General features: G+C 38.0%; 2 protein-coding genes across 3 annotated transcripts in view; one reads left to right on the top strand and one right to left on the bottom strand.

Annotated features, from left to right (window-relative positions):
• Nucleotides 1-7,812, top strand: part of NECAB1 (N-terminal EF-hand calcium binding protein 1) — a 41,392-nt gene extending 33,580 nt beyond the window's left edge. The window contains exons 9-13 of the mRNA XM_083747933.1: nt 290-343; nt 793-905; nt 2,050-2,124; nt 2,820-2,911; nt 4,798-7,812. Of these exons, the coding sequence (XP_083604059.1) occupies nt 290-343; nt 793-905; nt 2,050-2,124; nt 2,820-2,911; nt 4,798-4,826 (363 nt within the window). The 3' untranslated portion in view covers nt 4,827-7,812. The remainder of the gene's footprint in view (nt 1-289; nt 344-792; nt 906-2,049; nt 2,125-2,819; nt 2,912-4,797) is intronic.
• Nucleotides 6,433-17,307, bottom strand: LOC310848694 (uncharacterized protein C8orf88). 2 transcript variants are annotated; one of them, XM_083748133.1, is made up of 6 exons: nt 17,135-17,307; nt 14,849-14,944; nt 12,434-12,510; nt 9,313-9,397; nt 8,585-8,691; nt 6,433-7,039 (listed from the first exon to the last, which is right to left on the bottom strand). In XM_083748133.1, the coding sequence occupies exons 2-6, from the start codon at nt 14,916-14,918 to the stop codon at nt 6,995-6,997; spliced, it is 384 nt and encodes a 127-aa protein (XP_083604259.1). In that variant the 5' UTR covers nt 14,919-14,944; nt 17,135-17,307; the 3' UTR covers nt 6,433-6,994. The 2 variants fall into 2 exon arrangements, with proteins under 2 accessions (XP_083604259.1, XP_083604258.1); XM_083748132.1 differs by having other exon boundaries at nt 6,433-6,903; nt 17,135-17,306.
• Nucleotides 17,308-17,648: the final 341 nt, after the last annotated feature.

Here is a 17,648-nt window from a genome sequence, read left to right as displayed (position 1 = left end):
ATGAAGGTCAGTTTGAATCCATGCTAAGTATATAAAAGCAACGGCACATCCCAATGGCAATAGGCAGGCGGTTACAAAATAGAAGTTGTTTCTTAGATCTATTTCCCAAGGCACACAGTTACTTTTCTGCTGTTCTCATATTCCAAAAACAGCTTAGGTATGTTAGACTATAACGAAATTGGCCAATTGCCACGGTTCTGCTGCTTGTAAGCCAAAGTCAGAGAAAGACTGTGTGGATAGTTCATATCTGGTACTTTTGTTTGCATTTCTCCTCCATCCTGTTGGCAAGGATCTAAAGCTTGAGCCACTGGAAGAAGAGGTATCTGAAGAAAACACTCAATCTGTAAGTATCACCGATTATTAATTGATGAGGATAATAGTTATCTCTGTATGGAGGCATAAAGAAAGTTTTGGATATTCTATTCTGGTTTAATTAACAAGGATTTGCAATCCTATGCATACTAATTTGGAAGTAAGTCCCACTGGCCTTAGTAAGGCTTACTTATGAGTAAGGATGCAAAATTGTCTTACTGAGCATTCCAATAGGACCCTCATAAGTAACACAATTTATATTACATTTAGAGGGAGGATCAAGTTACATCATTGCTTTATTCAGCCTTCTTTTTTAAAAAAAAACCTCCATTGCATTATATTGCTTATTTTTACATATAAAAATATTTTTTACATACCGTATATTATTGTATGCAATCAACCCAGATGGCAAGATAAAAATGCTCTGATATCAGGAGTGCAATGCATTCACCAATAATATCGTCTTAATATTTTTGTCAGCACATAATGATAGTTCAACGGCAGATGTCAGTAATAGAAGAAGAACTGGAGCAATTCCGGTTTGCTCTGAAGCAGTATGTGGACACGGCCTCTTCTCAGGATGGATGCCTGCAGTGAGTACATTTGCTGCCCCCAGAGGATGAGAAAATTTAGAGGGCTGTAAGTTTCCGCTTAGAATTCCATCAGAAGTCATCAGGATGACAACTAGCGAAGGGGTTCTATAAGCACCCCTCACATTATGACCCAGCACCAGCCAAAGTTAGTAGCTCGAAACCCTCATTAATTTCAATGGAACTTAAATATCTGCTCCAAAAAAGAAGCCATACTTAACATAAAGCAAAATGGACTGCAAAACTAGATGTTTACAACAAACCAAATAGTTTTATGAGCAACAACGAATTACTCTTTAAAGAAAAAAGGTCAACATACAGTACTTGCAGTCACCTGTTGAATATAGCAAAAAGAGATAGTTGCTTTTTTCCTGGCACACTGTATTCCATATGTACATAGTGACACCTGCTGGTCTCTTTCTGATTTGATACAATTTGTGTCTTAATTTATACAGCTGAAAAGAAGTAAAACCTAAAGACTTTAGCTGGTTGTGTGACTTATTTTTGATTTAGTGTTTTTATTTCAAATTGTATTTTACCATTTCTGTAAACATTGCAGAGAACTTGGATAGAAGGTTATATACAAGTATAGTTGTAGGAATATATATCATTCTAGTACTGAAGATCTGCATACCATTCTAGCTGTGGGACAAACTGCATGATAGGAGGCTTTCCTCTACATATTTCTAGATGGATAACAAACCCCAAGTACAAACAGCTGCTGCTTGTGGGGTTCCTCTCCAAGATCTAGGTGCCAGAACTGCATCACTTCTTTATAAAGTTGAAATCCTACCAATCAGGATTTGTCTGTTTTTTGGAATGGGAGGGATTGGATTTAGTGTCCCACTCCTCTTTTCTTGCAAAAACAGAATTTCAGTTGAAGGTGAATAAAATGATCTGAAAATAAAACAAACCACAGTTTTTCAAGTTTGGGCATTACAGGGAACTCTGGTTCAATTTAAGATAGGAAACAATTTTTGATCTCTTTGTGGCCACCGAAGAGGTTGGGAGTTTTTAAGTCCAAGGCATGAGGCAGCTTCTTCTCAAAGTGAGAAGCCAGGGTTCTCATTACTTCTTAACCAAACTTATTACTTCTGCATACTGGCTTTGCTATCTACTTATCAAATTAATTCTGTTGTTTTATTAGTGTTTCTATTCAGAGGTTTTCTGGTGAATCTCGCTTCATCGTTTATGAATTCTGGGAGAACAATGCCTGGAACAGGTACACAAAATGCCATGTGTATATCTTATTATGGACAAAATTAGAAATAGTTCAAAATATCAGCTATTTACAACTAATGTTACTAGAAACAAAACCTGATTTTCCAGAACAAATATTTATCAGCATCACCTAGCTGGGGGCGGGACATGTTAAATATAAGTAGCATATTGCCCGATCGTTTCCTACGTATATTAATTGGCTGATCAGTTAGAATAGTCCAATTATTATACTTTTCTGCAGCATACCTAGTCTCCATTCCAAATGCATTGATCCTTCAGAACACTTGGATGGAAGTATTCATAAAATAAGCAAAAGCACATTAGGATGACATGAAATAGACTTGAAAAAGATAAATGTACTGATGTATTAAAGTCCTGAAGAGGTTTTCTAACAAAACATAGAAATGTTCCATAAAAAAAAGATATTCTGGTTCAATTCACACTTTCTAGCGGCCACCAAACAAACATCTCAGGAACACATGGATCAGTGCTGGGTTTTTGATTGTGTAGGCTGTAAACTGGACTATTATTTATGGTTAACTCAGTAGTACATTTTTATCTAACAATCTCATACTATATAATAAAGGCTTTGCAGATTTGTAAACCAAGAGGGCTTCCTATCCAATTTTATTTTAAATTGTGAATTGATATAGGAAGGAGAAAGAGTAAATGAAGTTATCACTCTTATTTCTATAGCCACCTGCAGATGAACTACAGCAAGACATTTCAAAGAAGTAATGTGGATTGCCTGGAAACTCCAGAACATATTACAACTATGCTAGTGCCTGGTAATCATCCTGTTAATATCTGTGTATCTGAAGAAGTGTGCATGCACACGAAAGCTCATACCAAGAACTAACTTAGTTGGTCTTTAAGGTGCTACTGGAAGGATTTTTTTTTGTTTTGACTATGGCAGACCAACACGGCTACCTATCTGTATCCTGTTAATAGTTATCTGTATGAAAAAGTTCTCTCGCCCTCATTCTATCCCTTCTTCCCCCAACACCTATTTTCCATTCCAGAAGCAGAGAAGCATCTATATAGGGATTTCCCACTAATGACATCCTATGCATGTTTACTCATAAGTAGGACATTCAATAGAACTTGCTCCCATGTAAGTGTACGTAGGGTTGCATAATTTCCCAGCTATCAGTCCCATTGATCAGGGTGGAACATGCTTCTGAGCAACAAGTTACCTTTTTAAGCAGTGAAGTCATATGTATGACTGTCATAATAATAATAATAATAATAATAATAATAATAATAATAATAATTTATTATTTATATGCTGCCCATCTGACTGGGTTGCCTCAGTCACTCAAGGAAGCTTCCAACAAATTAAAACATAGACCAAATTTGACAAGCAATATTTTATCTTCAATGGCATAATATATGAATACCATTCAAATTGTCACTTGAATAGAAGGTAGAATTATGCCTTCTATTCAAGGTATAAGTATAATGTGGGAGACCTGTGATTAGGGTTTCTCATTTTTAATAAATCCACAGAAAACCTTACTAGGAGCCATTGGGTGCAGTTGAAACAAATTCAGAGTACGGCACTGAGTGAGGGGTTTAAGAACAACTGATTTAAATATCCCCTAAAAACTGGCATTAGTCCTACAGGAGGAAATATATATGGGAAAACATATATAGACTACCAGATATAGCTCTGAAATTAGTACCAACCAGGAATTTTGGTTGGAGTAAAATCTGTTTAAATGATAGGCCATTTTTCCTGCTCCTGCGATCTTAAAAGATTAACCCCAAAAAATTAAATGTAAAGCATTAGCCATGTTGAGCAGGATCAATTACATACACATTGTGGTAGCTGGAATACTACTTTTCTTGTATGCATTTATTTGGGTTAGCAAGAATAGCATACATTAGTAATGATGGGATGTTACGAGGGGGAACAACATTGATAGTGGGTTGTATCCAATGTTAGTCCTAATCAGAGTAGACCTTTTGAAATTGATAGAGAGTTGCCAATGGCTGTTCACTATTGGCATTTTTATCTTTAAGTGAAATGAATGCAAAAGCATAAATATTCCAAAGATTATGTAATGTCAGTCAAAATGTGACGGCACTATTCTATTCCATCTTTGGCATTCGGTATCCGACTGGGACCAAAGGTGGTAATTATTTAAGTGCTCTAAATAACAATACGTATTGGATTCCCCTTTACACTGCCTCATGTGTTCCCTTTTGTGATATAATAAGCAATATTAGAACCCTCCTGGTCTTAGGGCTCTGGGGACCTGGAAACTGTTTCAATTTAACAGTACGTGTATGTGATCATATGAGAGAATAAAATTTCACCTGTTCTCTCCAGGTTCCATGGTAGAGATATCACTGTGTTTCACTGGTTAGCTGATAAAATTTCTGCTACTACAGAAAGGTTGCCTAATTCTTTTTTCCTTTCGCCAATCAGAGCTTAGTTAACATGTACCTGATTTAGTGACAGTTCAGGTTTATCTTCATTTTGGTAGTTTGCTTTAGTTACAGCTTCTTATTCCATATGAAAAGCTCTGAATATTGCTGTGCTTTCATTTGTGCAAACTGTTAAATGGCTAGAATAAACTCATTCATTAAAAGCCAAAATAGCTAGTACAATTTAAGAAGTTGCTGAAATACTAGAATTGTCTAATCAGCATGAATACTTCCTTTTCAGCTTCCTGGTGGATCCTCAACAACAACTAGAAGCTTCGCTATAATTCCTATTAATGACATATGTTCTGCATTACTTTAAAAAATATATATTATAAAGCCTCTAAAATTAGCAGATAACATTCCTTCCATTTTTAAAAAGGGCCACATTGTACAAGTTATTTGTTGCTACTTTATGGAATTATATAATGGTATTTATTGATCTTAATTTGTTTCATATGGCTCTCTGTTTATGTTATTGTGCATAGTGCTTTTATTGTGTGTTTCAACTATCTGTAACTATTTGAGAAATCATTTCTGGACACAAAGCAGGATGTAGATTTAACATATATGCTTATATTGGGCATTTGATGCCTTTTGCTTAATAACCTGGTGTGCACTGAAGTCAGCCCAACATGGATGGGAAGCAAGACTCCTGGATTGACACAAGTTTTTCATTTATATTAACAGCTCATATTTAGCTGCTGCTGCTACTCTGTTAAGCCAAGCTTACTATTTATTACTGAAAAATGGAAAGCTCCACTGTAAGCCCATGCACAGCCAAAAGATCTTCAAGAAAAACTTTGTCCATGGAAGAAAGTGCTATTCCATCTCTACACTCATAACAAATACACACACACACACACACACGGATTAGCTCAGTTTTAAAACCTGTTTGCAGCCTTCGGAAAAGGTCAGAAACACAGGCCATTTACCAGTCTTCTTCCAACAATGATAGGTCAAGTTACAAATGAGAACGAATTTAGCTGTCCACCTTCAGTGCATTTCATTTGTGTAATTTCAACTGACCGGCTGCAAAGTTGAAATTGCTTAAGTTACCTGTAACAATGTTTATGACGAGGATGTCCACTTAAGGAACACAGCCCAATAAGGAAAGCAGAGAGCTTAAAAGCTCTTCACCTTGTGTTGGAGGCAAAGTCCATTTGCTGCACTGGCTTTGGAGTGGTAGAGATGCTCACGTGGGGGCAGTTCAAGAGGTTGTTCTATACACAATTTTGGCTTTATGCACAATCGATAGAACGGAACCCCACACAAGTTGCAAGTAACCATTATTTGTATATCTGTCTACAATGTCAGCAGCAGATAAGTTGGCAATCATAAAGTGAGATATGTATAGCAGAACTACAATTTTTTTTAGTACAAAAAGCAGGATAGGACTTAGCCTTTATATAATTCCACTGCCTGGTTATAGCTGCTAGCAACAGCTACCGTTAACCTAGAAAGATATCACTTGGTTATAGAGTGGTATCAAGCTTTAGTCCTACTCAACAGACCCACTAAAATCAATGGACTTAAGTTGATTCATTTCAACAGGTCTACTCCCAAGTAGGACTGTTTTGTATACTGATGACTAAAGTTAAGACAATAAGATCAGTGGCTTACAGTCACATAATTAACTCTACACAGTTTAAAATCCACACCACCCTGAATCAATCTAGTTTATTTAGGAAGAGTTACAGTGATTGATGGAAAAAGATAAGGTAAAAAATGGGGGAAGGGCAGAGAGGGAAAAGGACAGGTCACGATAAAATTATTAAAACATACCGCTACTATTTATAAATACATTAGAAATGTTATAACACTAGAAAAAAAAATGGCACAATCCAACCAAAGTCAAGTCCCAATGATTTCAATGGAAGAGATTTAAGTATGTGCTTTTATAAAAGACTAGCCAGTATTTTAGATATACATGTATAATACACAGTGTACTTAACATTCACTAAGGGTTGATACAGAAGAATGTTTACTATGTGATGGTGGTTTGAAGGCTTACTGTAAGGTGTATGTAGCCATGAGGAGTCAGTAGTTTATAGTAGCCGACCAATGAGAACAGCCTTCCTCACCATTGCACATATCTAATCAGTTGCAGCAAAAGTGATCGAGTGAACTCCAGTCCTTCAGGCATCACAGCTATGGCAGTATGGTGTCATAGGCAACATTTCCAAATTTGAAAAGTGACAGTGGTTCTGCCTCATTTTAGCAGTTTTCTCCTTTATAACTACAAAAGCTCAATGCACTATTGCTTTAAGTCATACAAAACTTGAAGTTTTCACATAGGTTTTCTGTTGAAAACAGCTTTACTTCCGAAATGAACTGATGGGTACACCAACTGTAAAAGATAAATTTTGATTACAGTCTATTGGCATTACAGATCCCATTTCCCTTAATTTTTAGTGGTGAAAAAGACACATTCCTCATCTTCAGAAAGACCTATTGTTGCTTGCAGTAGGTAGTAAATAGTTTTTCTACAAGACAAAATGTCCCACCACCAAATTTAGTTAATGAAGAATATTCGCAATAGATATTTAAGCAAGCTTAAGGGCAATCACAGCTCTGGACTAGACTCTGAGCAAATATTTAAAAAGCTGGGAGCACACATATATGCGTAAAACTACAGAAGGGAACCTTCAGCTCACACGCCTCCCCATTTAGCCCATGACATGGTTTAGTCAAAACCACCCCCAGCTGCCCATCACCAAATGCCATGTAACATCAGGCTTGAGACAGGTAAACCAACAGTGCCAACTGAAACGGGAGAAACAGGAGCACACTTGTAAAATTTGGTTTCTTTCAATTTTGGAGCCTTTTTTCCTGATTCCCTGCAGCAACAATACTTTGTATTGCTGTTTGTTTTTAAATTCACCTGCTATCAGTTTCTGTGCTCTTATTTAATTGTTCTTTGGCTGTTTTAATATATTTTGTATATTGCTTGTGACATATGTGCAGAATGTGATGCTATAATAATAGTGCTGAATTCAAAAAGTACCAAATTACCAAAAGGAAAAGAATCAAGTACACACTTGTTGCACTCTGCAAGCCTTGAGTTGAAAGCTGACAACAGAGTATAAGTTGGTAGGGCAATTCACCTGTCTAAGTGGTCCACAGAAGGTGGGAGAACTCTGGATTTGGCCCACCAACCAGGTCCAGTCCCACCCCCTTGACATAAAATAATAAATGGGTAACAGAACCAGGAAATAAGAGAACACAAGCTCTTGGAGTAGTAATAGCGATTTAAAAAGGGAGTGTATCCATTAATTTGAGTCAGTTTCTCTACTTGTAATCTTATAAGGCCCTTCCCATACGCTCCAGATTGCTCTTTAAACCCAGAAATGTTTAAAGATTTTTATAGCATTCCCCTATAGCAGCTCTCTGAAAAATTCCCAGCCACACCCCACTTTACTGTGTCATACCTATAGGTGTGCAACATATTAGTAGGAACTATTCCTTGAGCAGTAGGTAATTTGGAAGAGCTTGCATAAATGGAAGATACTAGGTTGCTCAAGCAAGAACGCTTGTACAAAGGGTATAGCCCACCCCCATTCTCCTGCTGTAGCCTCCTGCTGGGTGATAGTGGCTAGGAGGGGGAAACTGAGTGAAGGCAGCTTGCATAAGAAGAGCTCTATTCAAATATTGCCCCTATCTAATTACCCCCTTGCTCCACATCTCAGGCATTTTGTGCTGTCCCTGGACACTTGAGAAGCTATTCAGGAGTGTTGGGGGATATAGTGGGAAGAGGGGTAAGATCGGTGCTTTTTTTCTGGGGGGACGCAGGGATACACATACCCCTAAACATTTTGTGAATCTAAGTTTGGCCTCATTGAGGGGCAGTATTTCAATATGAGTAGGAAAATGAGAGTACCCCTAAACATTTTTTTAGAAAAAAAGCACTGGATAAGATAATTCCCCTTCTATGACTGCAGCACTAGATACCAACAGCAAGCTCCACCAATTAATTAATCTGTACTCCTTTTAACACAAAACAAGCTACTTAAATACTTTCAAACACTTACTGGTTTTTCAAGTACAATGGGATGATCGGGAAGAAATTCTGGTTTCTTTTGTGCAAGTGAAACCTTTGAAAGCTTCAAGAGGAAATCTCTACTATATGTTATTCTCTCTGTCAATGCAAATTTTAAATGTTAAGTATTGTGCTGAAGAGTACATACATGCATGAAACAGCTCCTGAAAATTATAAATTAAACTATTTTTATAGTATTTATGATTCTTACCTCACTGGCAAGTGAGTATTTGTGAAAGCTACATTGTAATAGATTGGGATTTCTACAGACTATGGGATACCCATTTATACATAGTTTTAAAGCTGAGAGTTCTATAGCATTAGTAATATAGAGAAGGGACAAGAAATGTCAACCAGTTGAAACCTAGTTTAGCTCATTTACCTCTGATGTACAAAAAGCTGTCTTGCAATGAGCTTTGCGTACTGAAGGAGCTCTTGAACACAAGTAAATCTCCATTTTACTCAGTCAAATCAATTCCAAAGTTTTATAAACTTTAAATAATAGAACAAGACTAACATTGCAATCTGAGGTAAACTTTGTGTAAATATGCAAAGATCAATGCATGTTTCCTCAATGACTGCCTGAAGCCTCTTACTCAATCCTGAGACAATGTAAAAAGGCCCATCAAAACATGTCCCAAATTTAAAAATTGACTTTTCAATAGTCCATACACCTCCAGTTTATTAGTATTGTTCAGTACTTCTACTCACAATGTTTACCTTTTGTAACTTCAGGTTTATGCTGCTCTGACAGTGTAGGAATCAGACTGTCATTTAAAACCAGCATTCCATTAGACTTGCACATCTAAAAACAAAGAATAAAATACTGATGTTTTACTGCAGTCTAGAATTCATCTTAGCTGTTCATGCAAATATAGTGATGAATACGTAATTCTATTATGATGAATGCTTAATTCTATTAATTGGGGGGAAATTCAGAGTAGCAGTAGCAGCATTTGTGGTTGCAAAACCAATGAATCTTGTAGAACTTAAAGATTAATGAGTTTATTATGGCATAAAGTTTCATGGACTGCAGTCCATGTCACCAGAAGCATGAAGTGTCACACATATGTGTAAGTAGTTGCAAAAGGAAAATGAGATTTAGAAAGTAAGACTGTCACACTTTCTCACAGGCCTTGGGTGGTAGACCTTTACTTGTTTACAGACAGCCACCCAACCTAAAACAGCTACTCATCAGCAATATGTCATGTAACATGGACAGAGGAACAAGCCATGTGGCAAACCGAAATGCAAAGCCTGTCCACTTGTCCACCCTGCAAAATTATTACTGGAACTAGCGCCAGCATCAAAAGGTTCTTTCACCTTCACATCTTCCAATGTTCAATCTGCCTGCAATGCATTTCTGCAGCCTCCAGAAAACAGGGGTTCTCAAACCTTCTACTGCTTGGGCTGAAATTTACTGATGCCCACCAGTCACAAAGTGCTGGTACAGAGACAAAGCCAGAAAAAGAAAAGAAAAAGACAGTTGACATAGATTATGCCAGCTACTAACATTTCCTGCTGATTATTTAATCTCTGAAAATGGCTGAACTGCTTATTACAGCCAGCAGTGGCTCAGAGGGTGGGGACAGCAGCAATGTGAATTTTGTGCTCAGTTCTATGTCATTGTTTCCCAAATTATGGACTAATAGGCCAGATTTTAAAATAGAATAATAAACTGATGCAAATTTGACACCAGAAATGGCAAGACTCGAAAACTATTCGCGGAAACTCGACCTACCAGACCCCTGTAACCTTGAAGAAAAGAAGTTTCAAGAGAGACTAATGTGAAAATGCTGTATTACAATTTATCAAGATGTTAATTGTCATCGCTTGTGGCTTGAATAGGGACAAAGGTACCATCATCAAACTACATGTGTCAGTTAGCATGCAAAGAAAAGATACCAAAGCCCAATTCAAAGTGCTGGTTTTGACCTATAAACCTCTTTACTGCTTGGGTTCCCCAAGCAGTATTTTCAGCACCAATTAAGATATATAATTTTTTCCCAAGCTTTTGATAGACTAAGATGATGTCATTTTGTTACTCGTGCACTGCCAAAGCTTCCTGGGGCTGTTTGAGGGGGTTGTTTTTCTGTTTTTATTGCATAATGTATTGATATTTATGTTTTAAATGTGATTTAAGTTGCTTGCATACAAGCAACTAACAGATCTAATAAATACTAATAATAATAATATCGCTGTATTTTGAATGATCAGCAGCAATTTTGTAAGTAGCCATTGTTAATAACATAATAATCACTGTTGGTACTTTCTGTATTCCTCTATAACAGATTCCTCAACCTCGGCCCTCCAGATGTTTTGAGACTATAATTCCCATCATCCCTGACCACTGGTCCTGCTAGCTAGGGATCATGGGAGTTGTAGGCCAAAAAAACATCTGGAGGGCTGAGGTTGAGGAAAGCCTGTCCTATAACCTCAGTTTTACACCCACACTGCAAACAAGTTGTAAAGGTAAAAAGACCCCTGACCATTAGGTCCAGCCGTGACTGATTCTGGGGTTGCGGCACTCATCTTGCTTTATTGGCCGAGGGAGCCGGTGTACAGCTTCCGGGCTAAGCCGCTTCTGGCGAACCACAGCAGCGCACGGAAATGCCGTTTACCTTCCCGCCAGAGCGGTACCTATTTCTCTACTTGCACTTTGACGTGCTTTCGAACTGCTAGGTTGGCAGGAGCAGGGACTGAGCAACAGGAGCTCACCCCATCGCGGGGATTCGAACCGCCGACCTTCTGATCAGCAAGTCCTGGGCTCTGTGGTTTAACCCACAGCGCCACCTGCATACAAGGTGTAGGTGTGTATAAATGAATCCTGAAAGAGACCAGAGCAAGCTTGTCTGAAGCGCTGTTTGATGCTTATATAATATAATTAGTGTGTGTGTCTTTGTGTACACATAGCCATTAAACTTGATGCACCCAATAAAGTGGAAGCTAGCCCATGAAAATTCAGACCACAGTAAAATTGCTTGCATTTAAGGTGCTACAAAATGTAGCACATTTATTTTGTTAACATTTAAGGCCATCACAAAACCAAAACATACCCCTACCACAAAAAATGTGTCCTTAACTGTTATGTACAGTATCTGCCTGCCTACCAAGACCACAAACTTCAGATTTACACTGCTTCACTATCCCAAACTAACACAAAAATGGTACGTATGCAGTCACTACATATGATATTGGCACAGATACTTTAACAGGCATGCCACTTAAATGAAAATGAGGAAGTTAGTATTATCTTGTAATGGAGTCATAACTATTGACCCATAAGCCTTTCTATGCTTGACTACTGTGTCAATGGTCATGCTTCATCTAAATGGGTTCCTTGGCACAATTGCTTGAATATCAGGTCTCAAACCGCTTTATCCAAACCCAATTAATTTCCAGAGAAATACAAAGTAGACAACCTTCTGCAACCTGGTGCATTTTAGATGCTTAGGTCTGCAACTCCCATCACCCACGACCCTTTGTAATATTACCTCTGACTGATGGGAATCCAAAACATCTCTAGAGAGTACCAGGATAGGAAAGGCTGGGGGAGATTCAAGGATTAGACTACTGAGTGTGTAAATGGAACTATTTACTACTGATTTACTATTTACTAGGCACAGCTACCAAATCATCATCCCCCCACCATATTACTGTAAAAATAATTATTTCATTCAGCTTTATAATCTCAAGGCACATCATTATTCCTGTCTCCCAAATTGAAAACTGAAGTTGAGACACAGTTATTATCTAGTTATATCAAAGCTCAATTGGGACATTTGTAGTAGCCCAGAATATAGTGAATACTATTTATTTTGTATACTGGATGAATACTTACCGAACTAATTTCATTATGCAAACGTACAGAAGGGTTGCATGGAAACTTTGTCTGGAAAGTGAAAGTGGTTGCTGAGACTGTGGGAAAGGATGTTGTAGAAATAATTTAATATGTTTACTTCTTTGTTAGTAAAATGAACTACACTTTCTTGCTCTAATCCAACTTCAAAAATTAAACACCCTGAATCCAGAGCAACAGTGTAATATTTAGTCCATACGAAACATACATGAAACCATCAATGTACATGATGATTTGTAAATATCTCAAGCTTACAATATAAAATACAGCACAGCTGATCATGTTTCGCCCCTAGTAAGGTAACAGAAATTAAGGCAGGAGTAAACAATGGAAGAACTTGAATGCATTTTGTTTACTTGTTAAAAGAGTACAAAGACTAAAAGGTTATGAAAAATGCTTTACAGAAAAGGTGGGTTTTGAGGAGAAATCTGAAGTAAGGTGACAAAATTAAGGTTGTATCAAGCCAAAAGGAGCAACAAGGGAGAAAGGACGATTGTGAAGGACAGGGAAATATTAATATATATGAACAGACAGATAAGATGGCAGTGCCATAGTGGACTTTGGCTTTTTTATTTATGAAAAAAATTATATTGTGCTTTCTAAAAATAATAAATTCAAAGCCGTTCTTTAAAATAAAAATTCATATAGGCTTACATAAAATATAAAAGCAAATCACTAAAATTATTACCACACAACTAAGAACAGGATAAAACAATTTAAGATAAAAATAGGGAAGATAAACTTAATTCTTAACTAAAAGCCAAGCAAGGTTTGGGGGGTTTTTTGTATTTTGAAAGCTCAGAAGCATGACATGAATGAAACAGTATTTTCTCCAGTCATGTTCCACAGCAACTGGTATTCAGAGGCATATTGTTTCTGGTGCTAGAGGTAATATAGCCATCATTACTACTGTGTGTTGATAGCCTTGTCCTGCTTGAATTTATCAATTCCTGTTAAAAGCTATCCAAGTCTGTATCACATCTGATGAGAGCAAACTCCCTAGTTTAACTATGCACAATGTGAAGAAGTACTTTTTGTCTCTTCTGAATCTTCCATTCAGCTTTATTGAATGACTGGGTTCTAGTATTGAGAAACTGAGAAGAAAATTATCCCCATCTACTTCCTCTACATCATGCATAATCTTATACCACATCTCCACTTACTCCTTTTTTCTAAACTAAAAAGCCTCAAATGTTGTTTGCTTTCCTCATAGGGGAGTTTCTCCAGTCCCTTTGATAATTTTGGTTGCTCATTTCTGAACCCTTTTCAGCTCTACAATATCCTTGAAGTGTGGACACCAGAAGTGTGCACAAATATTCCAAGTGTGATTGCACCACAATTTGTATAAAGACATAATAATATTTTCAATTCCTTTATAACCCCCAGCATGTCATTCACTTTTTTCCCCAAAGCTGCTGTACACTGCTTTGACATTTTCATTGAGCTATCCGCCATAGCCAAGATTTCTTTCCTGGTCAGTCACCACCAGTTCAGAACCCCTTGGTGAAGTTAGAATTTTTTTTTTTTTGCCAGAAATGGACAGTTGCAGTAGTAAATGCAAGGGGTGACCAGGAAATGAACCAGAGTTTTCACAAACGGAACAGAGAGGAAGAGCTGTATTTCTTTGCAGTGTTATTAAGAGAAAAGCAGCATTACTTGCCAACAGACCAAATGTGGAGAGTAAAGTACAATTAAAATATAACTTTATGTATGTATAACAGAGAGGATGGCAATGTTGTCAATGAATATGGCAAAAATATAAGCGGGGCGGGTTGGTTATTTTTACAGCATAGTTCTGTAGATGTCTTCTCAGAATTAAGCCCCACTATATCTAATGGAACTTTATCTCAGGGAATATTCAGAAGAACCTTGCTTTGCATGACTTGTAATGGGGGGCTGCGATTAAATGCCAAAACAGCTAGTGCCATCAGCTCTAGATATCAGTCAGAGAATATTTTGTACTATTTGTAAAAGTGTTTTGGCATAATGATAATAGATAAATGCAATAAATACATATGGGCACATAAAAACTAGTAATGCTATCTCTTAGGGTTAAACTATTATAAATGCCACTGGTGACAATGGCAGCTTCCCTGAGTTCTCAACCTTGATGCCCATCTTTCTACTTCTTTACCTCATCTAAAAGAACTTCAGAAATCCATCCCCCCCCCTCTGTCTCTCTCTCTCTCTCTCTCTCACACACACACATACATACAGAGAGAGAGACTACTGTTAGGACTGTGGCACAGAAGGAAAGGCTTACAATTCCCTCCTTTTATTCTGATCTCTCCTCTAATTGCTATTTAATATTTAAGAACCACATCATGCAACAGCAAATTACATATAGTTTGGTACTCTATTTCCAAGTATGCACTCCAAAATCATCAAGATGCTTACCATGGGACGAGAGATGGCGTGCAGGTCTTGCTGGCTGGAGGGGTTTACCAATCATTCCTTTTGTTTCCATTATTTTAAACACTTTGAGGAGCCATACTATAAAAGACAAGGTACATGTACATGCAAATAACTATAGAACATCCAGAAATTAAGAAGCTTAACATGCATTTATCAGCCTTGCAACTTTAAGGTTGTCCACCTGCTGTAGCACTCTCTAGCATTGCACACCAAACCCTTAACCCTGTTCCCTATCTTTGAACTTTCTTGTCTCATCCTTAAAAAGAACAAAAAGAAGCTAAATTCCTAATAATTCCTAATGTTATGCAATATTTCAGTAACACCCTAAACGTGAACTTAGCAGCTGTATCTTTCAACTAAATATATAACAGGTTTAGCCTCTCTTGTTTAATAAGCAAGAGTAAAAGGTAAAGGGAAGCTCTGGCGGGAAGGTAAACGGCGTTTCCGTGCGCTGCTCTGGTTCGCCAGAAATGGTTTAGTCAAGCAAGAGTAGTGGCCTATTAATCCTGATTTGACTGGGAATGTTTACTATGGCTAAAACAGTAAACTATTTCCCAATTTACTATTAGCATATTATGAACTGTTATGCACTCTTTGAATGTTTACGGCTATTTTCTTGAGGGAGGGAGTAAAGAGGACATCATCGTAGGAGTCATATTTTTCATGTCATTGTAAATTGATTTACATTGCAATCCTAAACATGTTTATTCAGAAGTATGCCTGATTTAGTTCAGTGGGACTTGTTCCTAGGTAAACAAGTACAGGGCTGCAGTTTTAATGTATTTGTTTTCTACAGTGATTTTTTTAAAAATTATTTTATTTTATTAGACATTCATACAAATATTAATACACATACATTTACAACCATAATATCATCATAATAACAACAAAAAAGGAAAAAAGGGAAAAAAGAAAAACAAAAGAAAAAAGTTAAGGTAAGAAATAAGTACATAAAATAGGTGGATGAAAATACACCTTTGTGACTTCCCTCCACCAGTGCTCGTCATTTTTTCATTCAAGTTCTTATTACATTGCAAATCATGTATCACTACATTATTTCTTTTAGTATACTATTATATTATATTATAAAGATGGCTTTACAAGCTTAGTCTAAACATATCAGCATGTTATCTTTAGAGCAATGTTTACTCATATACTCTTCGAACCATAACCATTGTGACCTTAATTTCTGATGTGTTTGATATCTTATTGCCACAGTTAATTTTGCCAGTTCTATAAATTCTGTTAATTTAGATAGCCAATTCTCTTCTGTGGATATATAATTTCCTTTCCAGTTCTTTGCAAGGAGTAACCTGGCTGCTGCAGTTGCATAAAAGATTTTCCCCCTGTCTTGTGGTATCGCATATCCTACTACTCAGTAAGAATGACTCAATTTCCCCCCCTCCCTAAAGATATCCTGAGCATCTTTTTTAGTTCATCGTGGATGCAGCCCCAGAATTTTTTTGACTTTTTTGCAGCCCCACCAAAGGTGCATTATAGTACCCTCTACTTTCCAACAATGATTGGATTTGGTCTTATATCTTTTATATATATTTAGGAGTCATATGCCACCTATAGAACATCTTTATGATATTCTCTTTTACAGAAAGCACACACATATATTAGATACACAGCCCCTACTTCCTGCTGAACCGTTCAGAGAAACCAAATGGTCTTGGACCTGGGCTTGGGTCCCAGTAAAAACTCCCTGGACAGTATGCTGCTGAACTTTAAAGTGACAGATTTAATTTTCAGCGACCTATTTGCCCGTTAGCTATAGCAACACAGTCTGCTATATTCGAAACAATACCAAGAAATATTTCTTTTTTAAAAGGCGACTTGGCAAAAAAGTGCGAGGGGCGGAGTCCCGCTTTGGTTGGGTCCACACATCAGAACTCCAAAATAAATAAATAAATTTAAATTTTAAAAATCCCTGAGATTCAAGAGACCGCTTAAAAGCAAAGAGTCCAAGGGCAACCTCGACGGGACGGGGAGCAAATACTGAAATAAAAAACCGATATGGTGAACCTAGGGTGGTGGTGGTCGCGTTTTTCAGTCCTCCATAAAATTTCACTTCTCCATCTTTCTGAGGCTCTTAATTGTTGGTGCTTGTTTCGTTTTGATTTTAAGTATTTATACCCCGCCTTTCCCCCTCAGGGGACTCAAGGCGGCTTACAGGCCTCGATCTCCCATGACAACGAATTCCCAATTTCCACCTCGACGAACAAACTACTCCTCCTCCTCCCTCTCCAAATATCCCCTCCTTACCATTTACCGCGAACTCCGACGAATTAAAGGCTCGGCAGCTTTCGGCGTCCCGCTCCAACCACAACTGACAAGGCCCACCCGTCGCCGCCTTCACACTTTTAGAAGCGCGAAGTGGGCGGGGCCGCCTGTGAAAGTGGGTGGAGCCAGGGCCGGAACCCTCTCCCCAGGGGCTAAGCAACTAACGGTCTCCCCGCGTGCGGCTAAGCATTCCGAAGCCGGCGCGCGCTCTCGCGCCTGCGCTGTGCAGGCGGCGGAGGCCGTTGGCATCACGTGCTCGGTCGCTCGCGCCACCCGGGGTTGACAGACTTGGCTGGAAGGGAGAGGCGCGCCTTCAATCTCTGGAGCTAGGTGGGTTTTTGTTTTTTAAGGGGGAGGGGTCCGCCATTATTTTTGGGGAACATCCTGGAGTTGGAGCTGGTAAGGAGCTGCTCGACATTGGTTGTGGACACCTTGAAGGTTTTGAAGCCGAGGTTGGATGCGACGGTTATCTGTCATGGATGCTTTAGCTGAGATT

Source organism: Podarcis gaigeae (genome assembly GCF_964106915.1).
Source record: "Podarcis gaigeae genome assembly, chromosome: 7".
Taxonomy (NCBI): domain Eukaryota; kingdom Metazoa; phylum Chordata; class Lepidosauria; order Squamata; family Lacertidae; genus Podarcis; species Podarcis gaigeae.
This window is presented reverse-complemented; position numbering and strand designations above follow the sequence as displayed.